General features: G+C 38.4%; 1 protein-coding gene across 1 annotated transcript in view; it reads right to left on the reverse strand.

The window, feature by feature from the left end:
* Window positions 1-20,742, reverse strand: part of MYBPC1 (myosin binding protein C1) — a 68,483-nt gene that overhangs the window by 2,640 nt on the left and 45,101 nt on the right. Inside the window, exons 14-27 of the mRNA XM_050324621.1 lie at window positions 19,486-19,648; window positions 18,632-18,738; window positions 17,260-17,393; window positions 16,000-16,156; window positions 15,254-15,358; window positions 14,381-14,569; window positions 12,885-13,019; window positions 8,114-8,281; window positions 7,516-7,604; window positions 5,919-6,114; window positions 5,159-5,298; window positions 3,297-3,456; window positions 1,684-1,820; window positions 609-795 (exon numbers count right to left, since the gene is read on the reverse strand). Coding sequence (XP_050180578.1) covers window positions 609-795; window positions 1,684-1,820; window positions 3,297-3,456; window positions 5,159-5,298; window positions 5,919-6,114; window positions 7,516-7,604; window positions 8,114-8,281; window positions 12,885-13,019; window positions 14,381-14,569; window positions 15,254-15,358; window positions 16,000-16,156; window positions 17,260-17,393; window positions 18,632-18,738; window positions 19,486-19,648 — 2,067 coding nt within the window. The remainder of the gene's footprint in view (window positions 1-608; window positions 796-1,683; window positions 1,821-3,296; window positions 3,457-5,158; window positions 5,299-5,918; window positions 6,115-7,515; window positions 7,605-8,113; window positions 8,282-12,884; window positions 13,020-14,380; window positions 14,570-15,253; window positions 15,359-15,999; window positions 16,157-17,259; window positions 17,394-18,631; window positions 18,739-19,485; window positions 19,649-20,742) is intronic.

A 20,742-nucleotide genomic window follows, 5' to 3' on the forward strand; every position in this document is an offset into this window, starting at 1 on the left:
AGGATTTTGCAAAAGCCATGGTTTTATAGACTCTGTTCTTAAAGAAAATGCAGCAATTATATCAACTAGTTTGTGTCCTTGGAAACAATACTACTTTTTGCTACATGATTTGCGAACAAAGTTCCTTGGATGTAAATGTTTGGTTTGTTTAATAAATAGTTTTAAAGCAGACCAATTCTGCCCTGAGCTAATCCTTCTTCTTTCTCTCCTTCTCCCCTTGCCATTTCTTTCAGAGAAATGCCTCTTATCTGAGATGGCTTTCTTAATGTTTTCCCAGAGAGCTCTATGACTGAGTTTTACTGGAGTCTCAGGTAAATGTCACAGCTCTGAGAGTTACAGTCTACCATTCTGTCATTTGCAAAGAAGTCCTTGAAATCACTGAAGATGTGAATCGGCACTGAGGAAAACAAAATATAGCATAAGCGTAGTAGGCTGGTCCTCAAAAAGAAAACAAAGCAAACATTACAGTTTCTTTTGTCCTTAAAAAAGTTATTATTTGAATATAGGAAGGTAAAAAAAGCTGTTTGAACTCCCTTTTGCATTTGCCTTGTGTACTTTCAGCTCCAATTTAGACAAATGGGGCCTTTGCAATGTTTTAAAGACCTTACCTTTTACTTCCAGTTTGCAGTCCACTTCTGCCTCTCCAAGTTCATTGACTGCTCGGCAGGTGTAAGTACCTCCATCGTAGGGACTGGGTTTGCGGATCTCCAAGGTACAGACACCTTGGTTGCTGAACATTCGGTACCTTGGGTCATTCATTATAAGGACTTTGTTTTTCAGCCAGGTTATTTTCGGCTGTGGTAAAAAAAAAACAAAAAGAAAAAGAAAAGAAAGCCCACATGCACAAATTGTGAACTGAAGTATTTTATCACTTCTTTGTGGTGTTCAGTTAAAACAATCCAGAAATTATGGAAAAGAGATGAAGTACTGATAGAAGGCAAACTAATTCTTAACTCAAAGATAAACGTGAGCTGCATCATACATCCGTTTTTAAGTACGATATTTTTTTCAGTGCAACTCCTATCACATAATTAAAGTCATAAATATAAGCCTGTTATCAATACAACAAGGACTGTGCAATGATAGCAAACATCTGAGCAATAGCTTTTGACACCCAATTACTCTGATTTAACAAGAAAAGCATGTTTTTCTGCAGCAATTTGCACAGTCAGAAACTGTGAAGGTGAAGAGTGAACAGCAAACATGTTCTTAACGACTCTGGAGTTCTCATTTTACTAGGCCAGCTTCTCACAATCGAGAAGAGATCACGAAAAGACACAGTTCAAAAGAAACTACAAGACACATTGTGCAGTGGGTCTAAGAAACAACGTGGTCCCCAGAGTATTTCCTGCAATGTGCTTACTTAAAGAATAATTAGCTTTTTATGGAATAATTATGGCTTTATTTTTGTAATAACCTTTACTGATATATTAATTTTACAGCTGTTGTCAGTGTGGGTCCCAGGATAGCCCAGTCTTTTCCTGAGGTTCTGCCCTTTCACTGAGTTATTTGTGGATTAACTATTTTAGTGCCTACAGCACAAGTAGTGTAGGTCTTTTTTTTGTATTTTTGCCTTCAGCCTGGCTTGTGAGCAAGGCAAATGGCAAAAGTGGTATTATAATTTGCATTGTCAGGTTGAACTCTCTCATGTTTTAAGTGATGTGGTCAGGAGCTGTGCTGTACCTTGGGGTTGCCCCGAACGCTGCAGTTCAAAGTAGCATTGTACCCAGCGATAGCAAAGGTGTTGACTAGAGGCTGAGTAAACAACGGCCGTTCACTGAAGTCAAAATCGTCGTAAACTGGATATTTGTAGACTTTACCTATGAAAGGAAAATAAAAAATTTATAAAAAAGAGTGTTGGCGTGTAGATAAATACCCAAGAATCTTAAATGGCTACAAGGAGTCAGTTCTGATCTGCGCTGTGACTCTAGTAATTGCACTTGTAGGGGAGGCTGGAAGTGCACCTGCAAAGTGACTATAGCCCCTGGCCATGCTATAGTGTTGATGCCTGAGAGCTTCTCTTTATTTCCTGTGCAGGTGGTATATAACCAAATAACACATGTATATTCCTTGTCTTTGCCTGTTTGCCCTGCATGTTACAAAACAGGACAGATCATGACCGATGTACTGCAAGATGCCTATCTTTAACAAGCGTTGTTCACTCTGTTGCCACTTGCTTTTCACAGTTTGTTCTACTTACAAATTGTCCCTGTATCTGAAAATCCATTTTTCTTTCTGCTTCAAACAGTGCACTAATAATACAGACACCTGAGGGGATGTAGTTTCTGTGCAAGGAAAACATGGTAGTAAAATGTGTTTTCTCATACCACTTTGTCCCTGCTCTGCAGTGAAAATTACCATCAGTAAATCCTCTTCAGCCACAAACTCAGCCAGCATTTAAAACAGCTGGACAGACAGACAGACATCTGTTCCTGTGCACAGGTATGATCAAACATCATTGCTTCACTGAAACCTGATCCAAGCTCTCATACTGACTTCTGTGCAGCTTAGGCCTGATACTTGCTCTCATGAGAAAAGGGCAAGTAAGCAGTGATGAAAATCAATTTCTATGACCACTCCTTTGTTCATGACCCTATTTATAAAAGAGAAGACCTTCAGTTCTTCAGTCTGGTGGTATGGGTTGCACAGGTTGTCTGTCCTCTGCATCATGGCAGTCATGTATTCCTTCCTTTCAGACAAACTGAGGTGATCTAGTTTGATTTTCTTCCTGTGAGCCGCTTGTTTGTAGAATTCCCCTTCCATAAATGGGCAGGTTTTTTTAAAGTTTACAGTACCATTTCAAACTGACAGCTTCTGAAATGTCAGGATTTTTGACTGCAGGATCAGAATTTGTCCAGCCCCACCTCCAAGAGATGTGAAGCAGGAGTTATGCTTTTCTGTTGGATCCTGCCTAATACGGAGGGAGCACTTGCACAGCTGATGCCAAATCTCCACTGGGAGGCAGTGACCCACCGCTTCTGACAGAACAGCTGCTTTAATCCTCTTCCAGCTCTTGTCAGCTTATATCTGCCAGTGGTGACCTGAGTCTGAGATCCAAGACCATAGGAAATGACAGAACATGGGGAAAATGTCCCACTCCTGATTAAAAACAGTACCTGTGAACTGTGTGGACAAACCATGAAGTCTTAATAGGAAGTGCCCTCGCTGTTGGTTGCACCTGGTCTTGGGGCTAGGAATGCCTCTGAATGCTTCAGAGGCCTTTACCTCTGATCACCCTCCAGCCTCTGAGCACCCCCACCCCTTCCCTTTTGACAAGGAATGGATAATTAGCTAACCGTCCTTTGCAATCAAAGCACTCTCTTTGGTCATCGTTGCATCCTCGCTGAGGCCACACATGTTCTCAGCGAAGACCCTGAAGTAGTACTCGTTTCCTATGATGAGCTCATTGATGGTGGCACTGGTGCGATGGTAGTGCTCGATCACTGTGAACCATTCCTGAAAGGCACAAACACAGAGGGTGAGCTCCCCCACAGCACCCTGCACCTGGCAGACATGAACTGGAAGAATCACCAAGCTTGTGGGAGTAGGTTTTTCTTTTTAAGGGAATGTTAGTGAACACTGAAGTAGTGATGAAATGAGTGATGATGAGAACACTGCAGTGAAGAGAGAACACTGACGAGCAGTGAAGGCCAAACGGAAAGTGAACCGTCCTGAATTGTTGCGCTCTGGTAGCTGGAAGAGTTTGTTTTAGGCAATCCAGTATTACAAAGGTGACATTGTGTGAGCAAGGCAGGCTCTCTCGTTCCTAATTCAGGCTGCTGACAAAGAGAGTACAGTTGCAGATAAGAAAACTGCATCCTTGGAGCAAAGGCAGTAGCATGTACCATTCTGCAGTAACATGCACTCACAAGAGGCCACTACACTAATCTACCCTCTCTGTCACAGGTTGAGAGTTCACAAGAAATGTAGTTTTATGCTGGTGATCCTCTGATATCTAAAGGCTTATATGGGGAAGTGGGGTTTAGTGCTTTAGTCTTGCAGCAGTAATAGGACATGTGAACTCTGTCCTAGTACACAGTGCTTCAATAGCAATCTGAGATGAAAGAGATTAATGCTAAAATTTCAGTTAATATAAAGGGACCACAACAAAGTTTTTGCTTTTCCTTACTCTGCCCTACATAGTTTTCTTGCTTTTCTCAGGATGAACTTCTGCTGAGTTCCCTGTACCACAGTTTGCAATGATGTTTAGTCAACTTTAAGAGCCAAAGTTCCTTTGGGAAAACAGTTTTCTGTAGAAGGCCAGCTGTGCCAGAATTGCAAAATGCACCATCACAGATAATGTGAGGAAACTGTGACCTGAATGATCCATGTCTGCTGTTGTTACTTTCTCCTTAGCACAGTAATTTAGGGAGAGGGGACATTGTTGTGATTTCTGTACCAGAGACCATATCTTCTTAAAGTCTCAAAAGAAAAAAAAAAAAGAAAGATGGAAACAGTGGCACAGGAAGAATGAACTGATCAGATCATGAAGCAGACAAACATATTAGTGCAAGGAGAAAGGGGAGGGTACCAAAAGATTCTCCTTGATAAGGTCACTCCCAAAATGTTGTCCTGGATTTCCACTGTTTAAATTTGCAGCAAATGTTAAATCTAAGAATCCAGCTACTGTCTTTTAGGGATGCATAAAATTCTTGTTAGTTTAATGAAATTACTAAACATTTCTGTATTACACTTTTCATCTGTAAATCTCAAAGCAGTATAGGAATTATTATGTACCATTTTGTCAGGGGTACTAAGGAGTGGCAATGACTCACACAATGTGACATTAGAGATTTGAAAACAGCAGCACTGGTACAATAGTTTGTTCTAGTAGCAACATCCTGACTTGAGAATTAATATTTTTGGGGTTTTATTTTCTCTACTGAGACAAGTGAAAAATGCAGAATTACTTCTCTCAAATCCATCTGTCCTTTTTTAGTCCTCTTCTTTCGCATAATTGAAAACATTTTCATTTGTAGCCTTTAGTTATAGTGAACAAGAAATTTTTAGAGGTTTTAGAGATGTCTTGCAGTATCTCTGAATGCTGATAAATCAATGCTTTGTCCACCTACATAATTTTAAGCATGTAACAGTTTTTGTTTTTAAAAGGGAGAATTCATGAGTACATCAACCTTCTAAACATCTCCTTTTTACCTACCATACTCTTCTTATCTGCTTTTTGAATAGTATACCCAGTAATGGCAGCATTTCCATCATCTTTTGGTGGCTTCCATGATAAATTTACATTCTCTCCCCAGACATCCTCAATAGTTACAATCTCTGGTGGGCCTGGGCGATCTGTAACAAAAATATGGCAGCTGACATTTTCTACGTTTGCTTTCTCTGTCTTTTTCCTACACACATCTTCCACTTAGTTTATTTTCTCTCTTTCTTGCAACACAGGCATGCAAAAAAACCCCAAGACCAATGTCAAAACAAAGGTTGCAAAATAAAACTTTCCAAAGTTAAGGCCTGAGAATTGCAATAGACTTAATATTTAAAGTTGTGCTACCAGTTTTGACTACCATGTAAAGAAATAGATTGGTAAAAATGAAAAGTAAGTGTGTTTTCTTGCCTGTCTTTCCTACCTTCACGTATTTTCAACATTTAAGATCTGTACACTACATTTGTGACAAACTTAATATGAGTTTGTTACCATTTCTGGCTATGGGTACCTCAACAGGAAAAACCTTCCATCCTGGATATGCAAGAACATGAAGAGCATGACAGTGAAAAAAGAGACTGACATGTTTCAACAAGCACCTTCTGTTATATATGGAGATTTACTTAAAGTCCACAATTCTACAGCCAAGTAATTGGATGTGGAGTCACCACTATCAAGAAAGATGTTCTTTGGGATTCCTGTTTTTCTTATAGCCTTGGAATGTCTGGATTTATTTCTGTTTCTCAAAACATACCAACAATCTGAATATCTATCGTAGCTTTGTCCACCAGGTTCTCTACTTCCACTGTCATATCATATTCTCCAGAGTGCCCCCTCTCTGCCTTTCGGATGAAGATGATGGTGTCATTTTCAGTGTTGCGGATGTTGATTTCATTCTTGTCGATTGGAGAACCATTTTTCTGCCATGATACTTTTGCCCTCGGTTTTCCCTGCAAGAAGCCAGGAAACAATTTTTATATGATTTTTGGAGAGAAAAGGGAAGGAAAAAAAACAGGTTTATTTCCCATTTTTCCCAAACAGGAAATAAAATCTGTCTGTCCTGAAAGAAACAAAAAATTCTTTTTTAAAATATACAGCATTTAGAGATGCAATCATACCAATTCATCTGAAATACAACTTTCTTTCCCTTTTTTTCCCCCAGGACATTGAAAATATTTGCACATTCTACCTATACTGAGCAATTATCTTTCTGGCTAAATTTGATAACTTCCAGTTTTCTAAAATAAAAAGGAGAAAAAATAACTCACAGAAAATACAGAATAAAGTAGTTCACCCTGTGGGAGTTCATGCATTCTCTACGCTGCCAGTGAAAGAGGGAAATAGTAGACTAAGCCTCTAGGGAACCTAAACTCTTTTCTTTCGTTGCAAAAGAAGCTGGAATAGCTGTTAGGTAGGCTGGATTGACATCTTTTGTTTGCCATTTTTTTAATGTCTAAGTGCCCAATTTAGGTACTTAATTTAGAGTGAATTCCACCTGCTTTACCATGGGATTTGCCTTCTAGAGGCAGTTTGTAGATGCTGTCTGAAAAGGGTAATTCTCACACTGCTTTGGATGCCTTATTTTAGAAAATAACCATAGACTTTAATTTCTTTAATTAATCATAGATTTTAATGTTCCTTTAATTTCTCAAGAGAAGTGTAGCTTGCAGTGTTTTGCTGATCAAATTTTTAAAAAGCTTTAATCAGCCTTATAAAAACTGAGTTATGCCCACCCAGTATCTTTAAGTGTGCAAACATGAAAAAGAAATGAATTCTTCCTTAATTCTTGTATCCAGAAGGGCTCTGCAAGTTGATAGGCAGTCAGTGTTGTAAGAGGTGTGGGAATGAAGGTTAACATGACACTGTGGGAAAACACACTATATGTTTAGAAATAGTCATATTTGTGATCACAAGGATTGAAAAGTTGCAGTCTGCCCACTCCTCCCCTCACTTTTCCTCTCTCAAGAAAATTATTAAACACTACTGTTCCACCTGTGACAACTATATCTAACAGTGCTAAGCACTTTGCATTGTGCTAGCAATTATCTCACATGTAACATTTACTGTAAGGATTTATAAGTGTCCTTTGGATGACAGATGACCAATCAGTCTGTCTGATCTAGCTACCCAATTCATTACTTGGCTGAACATAATTTCTTTGGGATGTCAGAGCAAAAGCTTTCAAACACCTCAGTGCTTCAGTGTGCTTCCACACTGCTTAAGTTACAGAGAAGTAAGTTAAAAAGCATCCGTATAAAAACAAACAAACAATCAGACAAACAAAACCACAAACGCCCCACCCCACCCCCAAAAAAAAAAAACAAACCAAGGATAATTTTTTTAACTCTTACCTGGAAAGGAATAACAAGATTCACAGTTTCTCCCACTCTTCGAGTATATGTTTGTTTTAGGTGTCTTGGTAGACGAATCTTAGGAGGTTCTGGGGAAAACAAAAAAAAAAAAACAACTTGGGCTTTACATTTATCTTCTTTTCTAACTGAGGCAGCACTGGTGGGCAGCAATATAAAAAGGAGACTATGTGGTCTACAATTCGCAGAGGTGACTAATGTGTGATGTATCTTAAATTTCTTTGTCCCAGAGTGTTACATTTAGTACACTATCAGCTTTTAGAACAACAAATGCTGTGGTGGTAGGAATAGGTGAGAAATTTAGTGCAACTTTAAAAAGGCACCATCAAGTTCAAGTTCTGCAGAAAAAAAAAAAAAAAAGCCCTGAAAAACTGAGAAATAAAGGTTCAGAAATTAAAGAAATAAAAATAATTGTGAAATTTTTTAAAGGTGGTGTCATGATTTCTAGCCACCACACAATGGCTTTGTAAGGCTGTATCATCACTTTCCAACAACAATTAAGCATTAACCTTAAAAAAACCAGGTCTCAGTACGGAAACAGAGTGTTTTTGGGGGTTAAGTGTAGGCAGGAGGATCTTACCTATCACTTCCTTGACTAAAATAGGCTGTGGGTGGTACCTGGGCTCACTTTCACCAGCAGCATTCACAGCTTTTACTCTCACAAGGATTTTCGAGCCAGTGGGCAGGCCAGTGATAGTAAACTTCGTTTTGTCTGTCAGCTCCGGGTTTGCCACGATCCATTCATCGGCTAATTTAGGGAAATGGAGGGAGGAGGACAAATTGAAAGAACAGGGAATTATAAATACACCCACTGCATGGATGAGGAAAATTACAGAACAGTAATAGACACATTAGTTTCTAATGAATAATTCCATTTTGTTTTTCTGATTAAGCTGTAACACAATATAGATTCACTTTCATACATAGGAATAATGTTTCAAACCTTAAGAAGTTCCTGATGATTATATATTTATATATAATGATACAAATGTTATTAGAATATGTCTATAATTTAATTGTGGCAGAAAGAAAACTGGTTAGTTTTTTAATTCAGCTGGTAGAAAAGAAGGGAGACAAAGAGTATATTTCCAAAAGCACTCATCATTTCTTTAACAGCTTCCTTGGAGAGAAATGGGGTTTGCAATTAATCTCAACCAGTACTGAGTAGCCTTGGAAGTAGAACTGAGAAATAAGAGAAACACAGAATATTTACATATTGCAATGAAATGCCATCTCTCCTTGTGCCTTTAAAAAAGGAAGGCTGTGTCAGAATTATTCACATAATTACAGCATTCTTGGATTTTTAATCCTACCCCTAGGCAGTTGCATGTAATTCATGGAGCAATCCTAACAGTCTCTTACAAGAACTTCAATTACAAATGACACTTTCTTATCCACCCTGTCCTCCCAATATAGGCTGCTCTAACACTGCTGGCACCTGGACATTGGAGCCAGATTTATGAACTACCAAGTCAGGATCAATATTTTCCATGTCATATAAAGATGGCATTATAAAATGGGCACAGAAGACAAGAGAACTATTATAAACTAGAGAGCCCTGCAGATTCAGAGTATAATGTTATGATATTTTTTCATAATGTGTGTCTCACTTTTAGGAATAAACTTCTCCTTCAAGTTGCTTCTTTCAGCTTCTAGCAGAAAAGGATTGCAATTGATGACTGTTTCCCAAGAACCTCCCCCTCCCATTACACATGAACTACAGAAAACTCTGCAGAATGTTGCCCCTAAAATTCACTCTCAGGCATTTATCTTTACTTTTATGAAGAGAGTTTTTCATTTGTTAAAGAAGATTTATATCCTTTGTTGAATACTGTACCTTCCAGGTTAAAAGGCGGCTCCAGCAATTCCTCAGACAGATCTGTCGATATACCTTGTGAGAATCCATCTTTAAAATTAATCAGAGACACCCACTTTCACATAGATGGAGCATTTTGTCAGTGGTTAGCAATTCCTGTTAGTAAGTATGCAAAGATAGATGCTGGGCTTTAAAGATTTAGAGGACCCATATTTAGAGAGACTGCAGGGAGAAGAGAGATGGGAAGAGGGCATCCAGATCACAGCATAGTTATATGTGATGCCCACAGGAAAGCTAAAGGATAAAGGAAGAGGAGGAGATAAGTTTGTATGTTTTCTTTGGGCCTGAGCATAGCCCTAGAAATATGAAAATGAAGAGACAAAAGGAACATTTGGAAGAGAGAAATGAAACAAAGTGATGATAGGAGAAAGTGTAGATGGAGAAGAAAACAGATCATAGAAGAGATAAGAAATTCAGAGATAAATTCTGAGTAAAAGAGACAGGAAAAAAAAGAGGTCTTGGAAAAAAACTTGAGGAAACAGAGGAAGAGAACACATTTAGCTAAAGTCAACATAGAAGATTAAAGAAGACCAAACCCATGGATGATGACAGATATGACATAGACCCTAAGGCTTTATTTCCTGGAAGCTATCCCTGTCCTGGATTTCCTGTAATCCTGGAGTTGGTTATTTTCAGGATAATAAAAATACTATTCTAGTATCTGTGCATGGTCCTGGATGAGTACACTGGCAAAGTTCTCAGCCAAGAGACACTCTCTGAAGTGCTTATTTACTAGCTATGGAAACAGATCATCTGCAGGTACAATAGCCCATTAAAAGCAGATAAACACAGTGTCCTAGGGAACACTGGGGTCCAGGTCCTCACACTACCCTTGAAATGTCCCACAAGAACCAGTCATCAGCATACTTTGTTACTAACTGACTTCTCCAGTATCAACAAGATTTTGATCTACTCCACATCACCATAGCAAAAGGTTCAAGTTGGACGTTGAAAACTAGACCTGGGGAGTTCTCTATTCTTGTTAGTCACATCTATGCAGTGCTGGATCCAGATACTCCTGATGAGACTCTAATTCAGTAATAAACACAGAGAGCTGTCAAAACTAGTAAGGAAGTCCAAAAGTCCACCACGTTGATCAAGTTATGAGCTTCAGACTAAAGGGAAATATCAATTTTTGCAAAGCCAAACCAATGTTCATGATTCATTATTCTTTTGAATTATCTTTATATAATTTTTGTCCTTCTCTTTTCAGCTTGTGATTTTTCCTAATGATTGCTATGCTAAGGAAGAGTCAAAAAAGCCCTCTTTAAAAGTAGTTCAGTGACAACAATGAAAGAATGGAGAATGTAAAGACAAATGAGTTTACAAACAGATAACTAAGAGAACAGAACATTAGAATGAATATAGACAGTCATAAGAAGTACCTTGAAATTAAAAAGAGTTATTAAATATTACAGAAAAAAATTAGTTTGAGGCAGAACAGGCACTGAAAAGACCAAGAAAAAGAGGCACTGAGATATTGCAAGAAAAGAAAAAAAGACTTTATATAGAGAGAAAAATTTATAATGCAGTAACATGACTTTTAAAATTGGTATTTTCTACTTATCTTGCTTCTTCCTAAGCATTTTTATAACATATATACATAATGTCAATTGTGTATATATAGATGTATATGCATATATAGGAGGCATATATAGATATACATAAACACTCAGAAAACTATGTAAAATACATTGTACCCATTGTATTTTAACTGAGATGGGTTACAATAAAATGGCAGATGATTGCCATTTTGTTGTATCTTCATATGTTTTAAGCCTATCTGGAAAAAAAAGTAAAAGAATTTGTTCCATTCAACAGGTATAAAATGATCTTCTGTCTAACAGTCCTTTAAAGATAGATTAGGAAGGTTCTCTCTTGTCCCCTTATTTGGATATCACACACTGTAATGTCAAGGGGTTTATGAAAGTAGCATATTACAAGCACTTGTAACTTTTCCCTGTCATTCTACCAGTGCTAAACAAAGCAGAATATAAAGTATACAGTGAAGTCCTCGCATTGACAGTTCCCTTTATATTCCCCTACATCTGGCCTGTGAATGGAAATAATATAGGAATACTGCATCTTAATGGAAGACTGCATGCTTACTCGTTCTGAGATGTTCCCGCAGCTCCCTCCCAATATGCAAGGAAAACCTTTCCTACCATTCCAGCTGTGTTTGCCTTCAGGTACTCTTCTCGAGGTCTCTGAGCTTCTTGCAGTGTGTTTCTGCTCCTTAAAGATATTCAGCTAAATACTACAAGATGCTGAGTGCTCCTGAGAAAAGCCAGTGGTTCTTCTTCACACCCTCTCCCACTCGCCTGAGAGAGAGCTGAGTGCACTCTTATCCTGTGGCATCTGACCACTTTTATGAACTACTGTTTTCCTGGGTTGTCTGAATCTGAAACATGTGACAATGTGAATGACAATGTCCTCTATCTCTTGTCTCCAAGCTATAGACTGCATTCATGAGAAGCTTTCATTGAAACAAATGCCTTTGTGAAAAGAGATATTCAACCTGTAACTCAATTTACAGCACATTTAAGAGCAGCAGATAGTGGAGCTGAAGATAACTATGTCCCATTCATCCACATCCACAACACTGCTGCAGTCAATGGTGTTGGATCACAGAGGCTGGGTATTGCACATACCACTCCAGGCTATTTTATACTTACCCACGTGCTGGTGGATTTTACTTTTTGAGAATAGACTTCATTTGATGCCAGTTAAGAAAAAAATCTGCTAGAAAAGACTAAGTTTCTTCTACTTGATCACCAAAGACAATATTTACAACATATTAGTTGTAAAATGTATTTCCCTACACTCAAATGTTTATTCAGTCTCTTACGTCTTTATCTTTCTCCTTCGGTTCTATATCGATTTTTGTCTTAGATGGACATAGTTGAAGATCCCATATATGACTGCACTGAAACACTGGAGAAATTAAATATCTAGACATGAACTTTATATGCCTAGATAACTTCTACAGGAAACTATAGGAGAGGCTGTCTGTCCTTAGTGTGGGGAACTTGTGCTTGAAGTAGCCAATTAGTGGTATTTCAACATAGAGACTGCCACACTGAGGATTTCCTGACCCTAAACCCCACCTGAACATATTTTGGACCACACTCATTATTTCCTATACATTAATGCATCCATCCACTCTTTACTGCCTTGACTTTCACTTAGTTTCTAAAAGAAGATAGCTATTAACATGGTACTTGGTACATTGCAACAGATTATATGGCTTTTGATTTGGATTTCAGATCAAATATAAGATATGTTGAACTTCAATCAGTGGGTGGGATCTGGAATACAAACCAAAGGAAGCCTGAATAAAACCCTGCTGCTTGAGGTTTTCTGACTGACTGGTCTCTGCCTTACAGTGACAGCACCTGATACCCGTAGAGAAAAAAATGGAGAAAGTCTCACCTACTTTCACCATGAGTAACATACCCCAGGTGTTCTCACTTACTTCCTTCAAAGCAGTACTCTACAACATAGCCGTCTAACCCTGCCGCTCCGATCTGGTCTGGCGGCCTCCACTTCATTGTCACCGTGGTATCAGTCACTCCGTCCACTGCCAGGAGGGTCGGTGGGCTGGTAACAGCTGAAGCAAGCAGGCAGCAGGGAGAGGGCAGAAAACTGTGTTACCATTAAAGGTTTACATTTATGGCCTGTATTCCTCTAATTTAGCATCATAGGTGACAGGCTAAATCCTGCCACCGGGATGATTTCAAATCATCCCTGGCACACCTTTCTTTCAACTAGGACCACACGAGGAGAAGCAGCTACCTCATCCCATATCGGCTCACAGCCTAACCCAGAGATAAATTCCTCCTGATGAGGAGAGAGAAGGGCAAAGAACTGTGGAGGGTAGAGCAGAGAAGTCTGGAGCAGTGTATTCTACCATAGCAGGTATTTTCTGTCAAGAAATGCATGCTGTAGCAGTAACAGTCACCTTCTTCCCTCTCCTCTTCGTTCTGGAGGTGCTGCTGAGCAAGGTGGGAACCTTTGCTGGCCTATAGAACAAGACACCATTCTTTCACAGGGAGTTGTGGTTGTCACAATAGTTTGAAAATCTGTTTCTTTATATGAAGATGCTGTGGAATTAGTCTGTCACTAGGTGAATGACAAGGCCTTCTAGCTTTTACATTAATAAAAAGCAGTAAGACGACATTTAGAATAGTATAAATCTGGATTGTCTGCAAAAGGATATTAAAAATATGTGATCCCTTTCTGGGAAAAAAGTCCCTGCTTAAGCTGATGGGGCATAGAGTGAAAGTAGGGACTGTTCCAATGTGTCTTATCCTGTGATTAGTTGCAAAATTTGGCAAATTTTTTTCTCATGGGTTTCTACCTTTATGACCTCTGATATTTTAAAAATGGAAATGTATGAATTATTTGTGACTACCTGTACATTTTAAAATGGCAAGGTACTGTGTAGCAAAGCCTAAATAGTGAAATGTGAAAGAAAGCCTTATTTTCACACAGTGCAGCCTGCAAATAGTGATCTTTAGACTTCTCATTTTTCCTGACCATTTTTGGCCCCAAAGCCCCTGATTGCCTGTGATTCATCATCTTTACCTTTTCTCTAAATTGCCAGTCTGACTGGCAATAGTTTGACTCTGTTGATTCAGGATGTGCCTATGACAGTCCCACAAAAATGTGGGACTGTCAGTTCTGGTCCTTAAAACACATTGACTGCAGCATTGACCATATCAGGCTCACCTATAGTATTTCACTGGTTTATTTTAGTGCACCATTCTTCTGTCTACGCATCCTTGACTCTTGTTTATAAAAGACTGTCGTTCCAGAGATAGACATGTACTTTATGAGGCACCTCATAAAGACAGATCCTGAGCAACACAAGTGCCACAAGAGCTACAGTTACGTAATTAGAGGACTATAATAATGTATTAATAATTATGTTGTAAATGGATGCCTGTCTCTGTGCTCTTGATTACTTACCTAAAGGAACAAAGGACTTTGAAGGCATACTCGGTTTGGACATGCCTATTGCATTAACAGCAAACACACGGACCTCGTAAGCAACACCTTCAATCATCTTCTTTGGCTCAAAAGTTGTTTCTTTACACAGTTCAAAATTCAGCCTCATCCACCTGGAGCTTTGTTTCTTTTTCCTCTCTATGAAATATCCTATTGACCAAACAAAATTTTATTATAGTAAGTGATGGCATAAGGCTTAATAGTGAAGGGTCTGGTTTTTGACTTCCAAATGGCATTTTTTTCTGGATACATCTCCATATCCCCTTCTAGTCTCAGAGTGATTTAGGGATTATTGTTAAATTTTCCCCATTGCAACTATCTGACAGTCACCTGTTTTGCTTTCATGGTCACATAGGAGCATTTTTTTGGACTTCACTTACAACACTGCTGTGTTTAGTTCAGAATGAAAAGAGCCTAAGCCTATTGGCCTCTGGGCCTTTCCTCTTGGTACAGTGTATTAGAAGATACTCCAATTTACTCTGTAAATTGTTTCTAAAGTTCCTTCCAACATTCAAACAGGCTAATAACAGTTATAATTTTTATTTTATAAGAGGTTGTCTTTCAAGTAGGGAGTGTGATAGTGTGGCAACATACAAAATGACAAAACTCAACACAATAGATAAACTAATTTCTGATAAAGTCAAAGAGTAGGTAGAACATTCTCGCAACTGGATACTCCCAGTGCAACCCTCCAGGGCCTGAGATAAACTCTGATCCTATTTCATCCACTATTTGGGATTTGTTTCTTTTGTCTTTATTAGAACATCACTACAAACCAAACCAAAGCAAAACAACAACAACAACAACAACAAAACAACCAAAAAACAAACTTACCTAAAATGGGTGATCCACCATCATTTGCTGGAGGTTCCCAGGTCATAATACACCAGTCTTCACCCACCTCAGTCACATTTGGTGCCTGAGGAGGATCAGGGACATCTGTTGTAAACAAAGTAAATATTATTTGTTAAAATCTTCTTATTACATAGGTTGAATTAAAAATATAAGAAACAAACATGAATAGTTTTTGATGTGCAACAAGAATTCCTAATGAAAAGAGCCAGAGAGAAAAAGAAAGTCTGTGGGTCCTGGCTGGTGGGTGGGAATGGATAAGTGCCAAGTTCTTCAGCACAGTCAAGACACTTGAGAGGCACTTGATGACATGTGGTGAGACAGAGCCCACAGCCCCAGGGAGAATGGAGAACAGTGAGTGATAAGGGCAGCCTGAGGGAACTACAGAAGTTTGGTCCCTGCAGGTGAGGTGACAGCAGAGCGATAATTAACTCCTACTTAAATCCCATGCCAAGCTCCTGTGTCCTTCAGTAACACTGAGCCTCAGAACCCTTGCATCTCAAGTCCTCATCTGACAGTAAAGACAAAGAGGTAGATGGAAGTTTTCTGAGAATCTGTAACAATTCAGTAGCTAGGGAGGACAGCATCTACAGAAGGGACCCTTCAGGTAGGGAAAGGAGAATTTGTGTCCTGTTGGAGCGCATGAAAGTGTGGGTCTTCAAGGAACATGTATTGGCAATGGCTGTGATAAAAGACGTGGCTCAAGAACACAGTTCCATATGACTTACCAACCACTTTGATGTTGATTAGAGCTGTGTCCTCTCCAGCCTCATTCTTTAAAGTTATTCTGAAAGGACCTGAATCTTCCCTCTCAGCTGTATCAATGACCAGGCAGCTGCTGTCTGGATATGTTTCTGCCCGTATTCTTCCGCTGTCCGTGATCCCCTAGGAATCAGGGTAAGCAGAGGTAAAAGTCATAGTTTCTGTATTTGAGAATAAAGTACCTAAAAATCAAAATTTAGAAGTAATATAGTACACTTCAGCAAAATTCTTTAAGCAACTGTAAGAAAAACCACAGTAAAACTCAGAATTTCAGTCACCTAATGGTGACAAAAATGACAAAATAACTAAATAAGTACAAATAACTACAATACTGTTTAGTACTCAGTTCAGCCACTGCACCATAAAGGATGAGGCACTAGGCTTACTTGTCCTGTGAGCAAGAACACACTTTTTTAACACCACCTGACATTATTTGATGGAAAAAGAATAGTGGATTTTTCCAAAAGTCAAATAAAAATTTAACTCACTCACTTTAAAGGTCAGAGTGATTGTAATGGCCAGTAGTTCGTCCTCACAGATTTTAAATGCTGTCACATATTTTGGAGTATATATTCGGAGCTCTCTTAGAATAATTCCCTATTTGGACACCGCAATTAAATTAATGTTTGTAAAGTAATAGTCACAGATTTGACCAGATAGGTCTGTTGAACATAGTAGTAACAACATGTTCCAGCTTCCACATACCACAGTGGAAATTTGTATGTGAAAAGTGACTTTTTTTATATTTATACAGCCAGGGATTGATCTGTGAAAAACTTTTGCATTAAGACACAGGATGCAAGATTGCAATTTCCCAGCCTATTGTTTCATTTGAGACTTGACACTCCATTAGAATTTGTCATTCATTTTCCAGAACCAGAATATATCATGGCTTCCTGTCAAAACCTGGCCATTCTAGGCAGTATGTATAGAAGAAGTAGCCATTTGGTGGATTTTCTCTAGTTTTTTTCTGTATCTCATATATCCCTCTCCTTTACTATTTATTTATAGAAAACCCATATTATTTCATTCATTAATTTCAGCCTTTCCTTAAAAAGACTGAAAAAATAATAAATAATATATTTTATCCTTGAGCGAGGAGAGTTTTTCAACAAAGGGCATCTTCCCCTTATTTTCTGCTGATAAAATCAATGTATTCACAAAGGCTATTTTTGGAAAAAAAGGACTCCTTTTAAGCTAAAGAAATGTATATAATGACAATGTACCTTGTCACCTCTACTCCACACAACTTTTGGAGTTGGTTCACCAGTGATAGGGATCTCAAGTCGTAGTTTGCTTCCTGCCACTACTGTAACAGTGTTATTTTCTCCAAGACCATCCAGGTGAAGTTTAGGAGGATCTGAAAAAGGAGAGATTGTCCAAATCTGTCATTCAGCTGCTGCTCTGAGAGTTCAGTGACCTGACACAGGTCTGCAACATAAAGAAACATGCTCTACGTCTCACATTTTCCTGATTTTTCTAGGCAACTGATTTTTTGTTTGGAAAAAAATATGTGAAGAAAATCTATTTAAGAAAATAGTTATCTGATGAAAAAGAAATCATGGAACCATAAAGATTTTGGAATAGTAAGACTGTATAGAAAAAAAAATGTTTTCCTGAAGCAGAATTATGTATATTCAGGTAACTTCTGAGAAAGGTTTTCTTTAAGTGCCTCTTGAGAATTTCGGTTGCAGAATTTTTAACACACTTTTACCATGCTTCAGACTTCACTGTTCTTATAATTCTAAAGTATTCTTAACCCAAATCCTTTCCTGAAAATGAAATTATCACTTTTATTGTACCCCATGTGTATGGAGAACAACTGAGGAATATCCTCTTACAGTTTTTTTTAATGTATTGCAAATATAGCAGTGGGTGTTTTCCTCTAGTACCACTTCCCTTTTCATTCTCTCTAAATCTTACCAATACTTTTTCTAACACAGAAATCCCACTTCTTTCAGCTTCAATTAAAGAACATGTTTTCTAAAACTTTGGTCATTTATATTGCTCTCCTTTTGACTTCCAAGTGGCTGGTTGCAATTAGAAGCTGGTGAGGTATTTTTGTGGGAAGAGTCAATGACTTGTTTGATTTTGTTTCAAGGACTGGGATCATTGACAAGCCTTCTGTTTTACTGAGTGAATGAAAGCTGTCTGGAAACTTTTTTTTCCTTTAGATAGCATTTAATGTATTCAGTGAATAGGTAAATATGTGCTTATTCTACTAATCTTTCACCAAATTAAATCACGTTTTACAATGTCAGTGAGCCAGTTCTTCAAAGACAACACAACATATTTGAGAAGTGCATAGCAACAGGTATTTTACACAAACTTTTCATAATGGTTTAAGTTTAGTAATTCAACATCAAGAAGCCTTCAGCTCCCACCAGTGTGTAAACTATGAACAGGTCCTGAGGACAGGCAGAGAACTCCGTCAACCAGCTCATTTGCACTTTGCCAAAGGAGCAAGTCTGTTTTCTCTGGTAGATGCTTGCTCAGAGGATACTAACTGACTGAAATCAGGAATATTTCATGCTGCTTTCAATTTCCAAAGCTCAGAGAAAGAGAGGTTATGTATAAGTTGTTGTGCAATACACTTACCCACGATATGTACTTTGCATGGAATATTAATATTATAGGCATCTGGTACAAACATGTATTCACCCTCATCATCAACAGCAGAAGCTGGTATAACAAATCTGTGGATTCTGTAAAAAAATTGAAAAAGAAATCAATGTAAATTATTTCTGCAGACTGCTTGAAGCTGTAAGGAAAAAAATGTCTGAAAAGTTTAGGAGATCTGTTCAAGCATGCAAAATTACTGACTAAAAATCCTTTTTTTGGTCACTTAGTGGTATTTTAGCTGATTAAATACTGTGTGACTTGTGTTAGGGAGTCAGTGCAAACATTTCAAAGCTGGTTTAGGAGTGCCTTCACAAGAGCAGTTCCCAGCTGTATGAATGGTGAAGGGTGTGTGGTTCAAGGTAGGACCTGCTTTGTGTTTTTTAAGGTTTGTTTGTTGTTTGTGGTTTCTTACTTCACGTGAAAAAGGACAGCTTATAAAAGCAAAGTAACTTGACATTTCCATAAACTTTGAATGGGCAGAATTACATGGTCCAAGGAACTATGAGAAAAAGAGGCATTTAAAAGCTATGTATTCTTAATAGTGTCTAAGAATTATTTTAAGTTACTATTTAATATCCCATGCTAACAGCAATAACAATGTCAAGAAAAAATAACAGCTTGAACTTAGATGGATCAAGGACTTGATTATTTTCCTCCACAGCCAGAATTAAAAGAAACAAGGAGACATGGCTTTTAAGATGATAAAAATAAATGTTTTGAGGGACAGGAGTTAGCTTGATTAGCAAATAATTTTCAGTGAAGGAACCCACATATTGGCACGTCTCTACAGTGTCACTCCATCAAAAGCCAAATCAATACCCAAGGCTTACCTTCCTTTGTGATAAAGCTTTACACGGTCACTAGCTTCAATCAGCTGTCCATTTTTGTACCATTTCCCTTCCACGTTCTCAGATATCTCACACTTCAGGTGGATTTCCTGTCCAAGCCTCACAGTCTGGTCTTCTAATGCAAGTGATATCTTCAGTGGTCTCACTTAGGAAAACAGAGGCAGAGATATTAATGGTGATAACAAACAGCAGCTCCTGATTCTGTCACAGAGCTGATGCTAGCCATCACCACAGGCTTCAAAACAGAAAAATGCCTCCAATAATAAAGTTCTCAAGTTGAAATACCAGTAATATGCACATGTAAGCACCATAAATTAACTATTTTCATGCGGTCTGTAACTATCTTCGTGCAGTCTGATGCCTTAGAAAGGATGATCCAAAATACCCTGACTGGGGAAACTGTGGATGTTGCCAGTAGAAGAACTGAGGCCAGGAGCCTAATTTGCATGCTGTCTCCTCTCTGATGTTTGGGTGCTAGAGGCAGGGTGTTTCTGTCCCCCAGAGTCCAGTAGGAAACTTTCAAGAAGTGAATGACCTGGGTCCCCAGATCTATGCAGTAGAAGGGATTACAGCCCATCTTTCCTCTGATCCAACTGCGATCAAGCCTGTGGCAAAGGATGACTGGCCAGTAAGCTTAACTTCATACACTACTTGTTCTCATGTTTGCTGAAGTGCCTTAACTCACCCTATGAACACCCACAGATATTATTGGCTTTGGTAAAACTCGAGTTTGAGAACTGGTACCCTAGTACTCCTCCACTTTCTGGAAGATTAGATGCTGCAAAGCAGAGTCCAGGTTGAACACACAGTACAATCAGTACTGTACAATAAATAGCCCTGACTATAATCTGGCACAGAAAACAAAGAGTGATGGGAAAGGCAGAGTTTTGTAGAAAGACAGTTGGAAATTCATTGGAAGAAGGTGCAAGAAAGGAAATGTGATAGAGCTCAGTAGCCATGGAGGATAATTTCCAACTTCATAATAAAATAGCACGGATTGGTTAGGATGCCAATTTGTATAAAATAGTCAAAAGCAGTATGAGTATTAAAAAAAAAGTGTACATTTATGTATAATGCATGATAACTTTAGAGGATGGACAGATATATGTTATTAAAAACCATGGATATTCTAAAGAGATATTGCACAAAGCTGAGGGAGCTACATAACCGTATGTTTGTGCCTAGCTTTGTCTTTCCTGCAAAAACCTGAAAGGATTAAGGAAAAGCAGATGCTTTCCT

Source organism: Myiozetetes cayanensis, unplaced genomic scaffold (assembly GCF_022539395.1).
Source record: "Myiozetetes cayanensis isolate MyiCay16 unplaced genomic scaffold, myiCay2020 scf3, whole genome shotgun sequence".
NCBI lineage: Eukaryota > Metazoa > Chordata > Aves > Passeriformes > Tyrannidae > Myiozetetes > Myiozetetes cayanensis.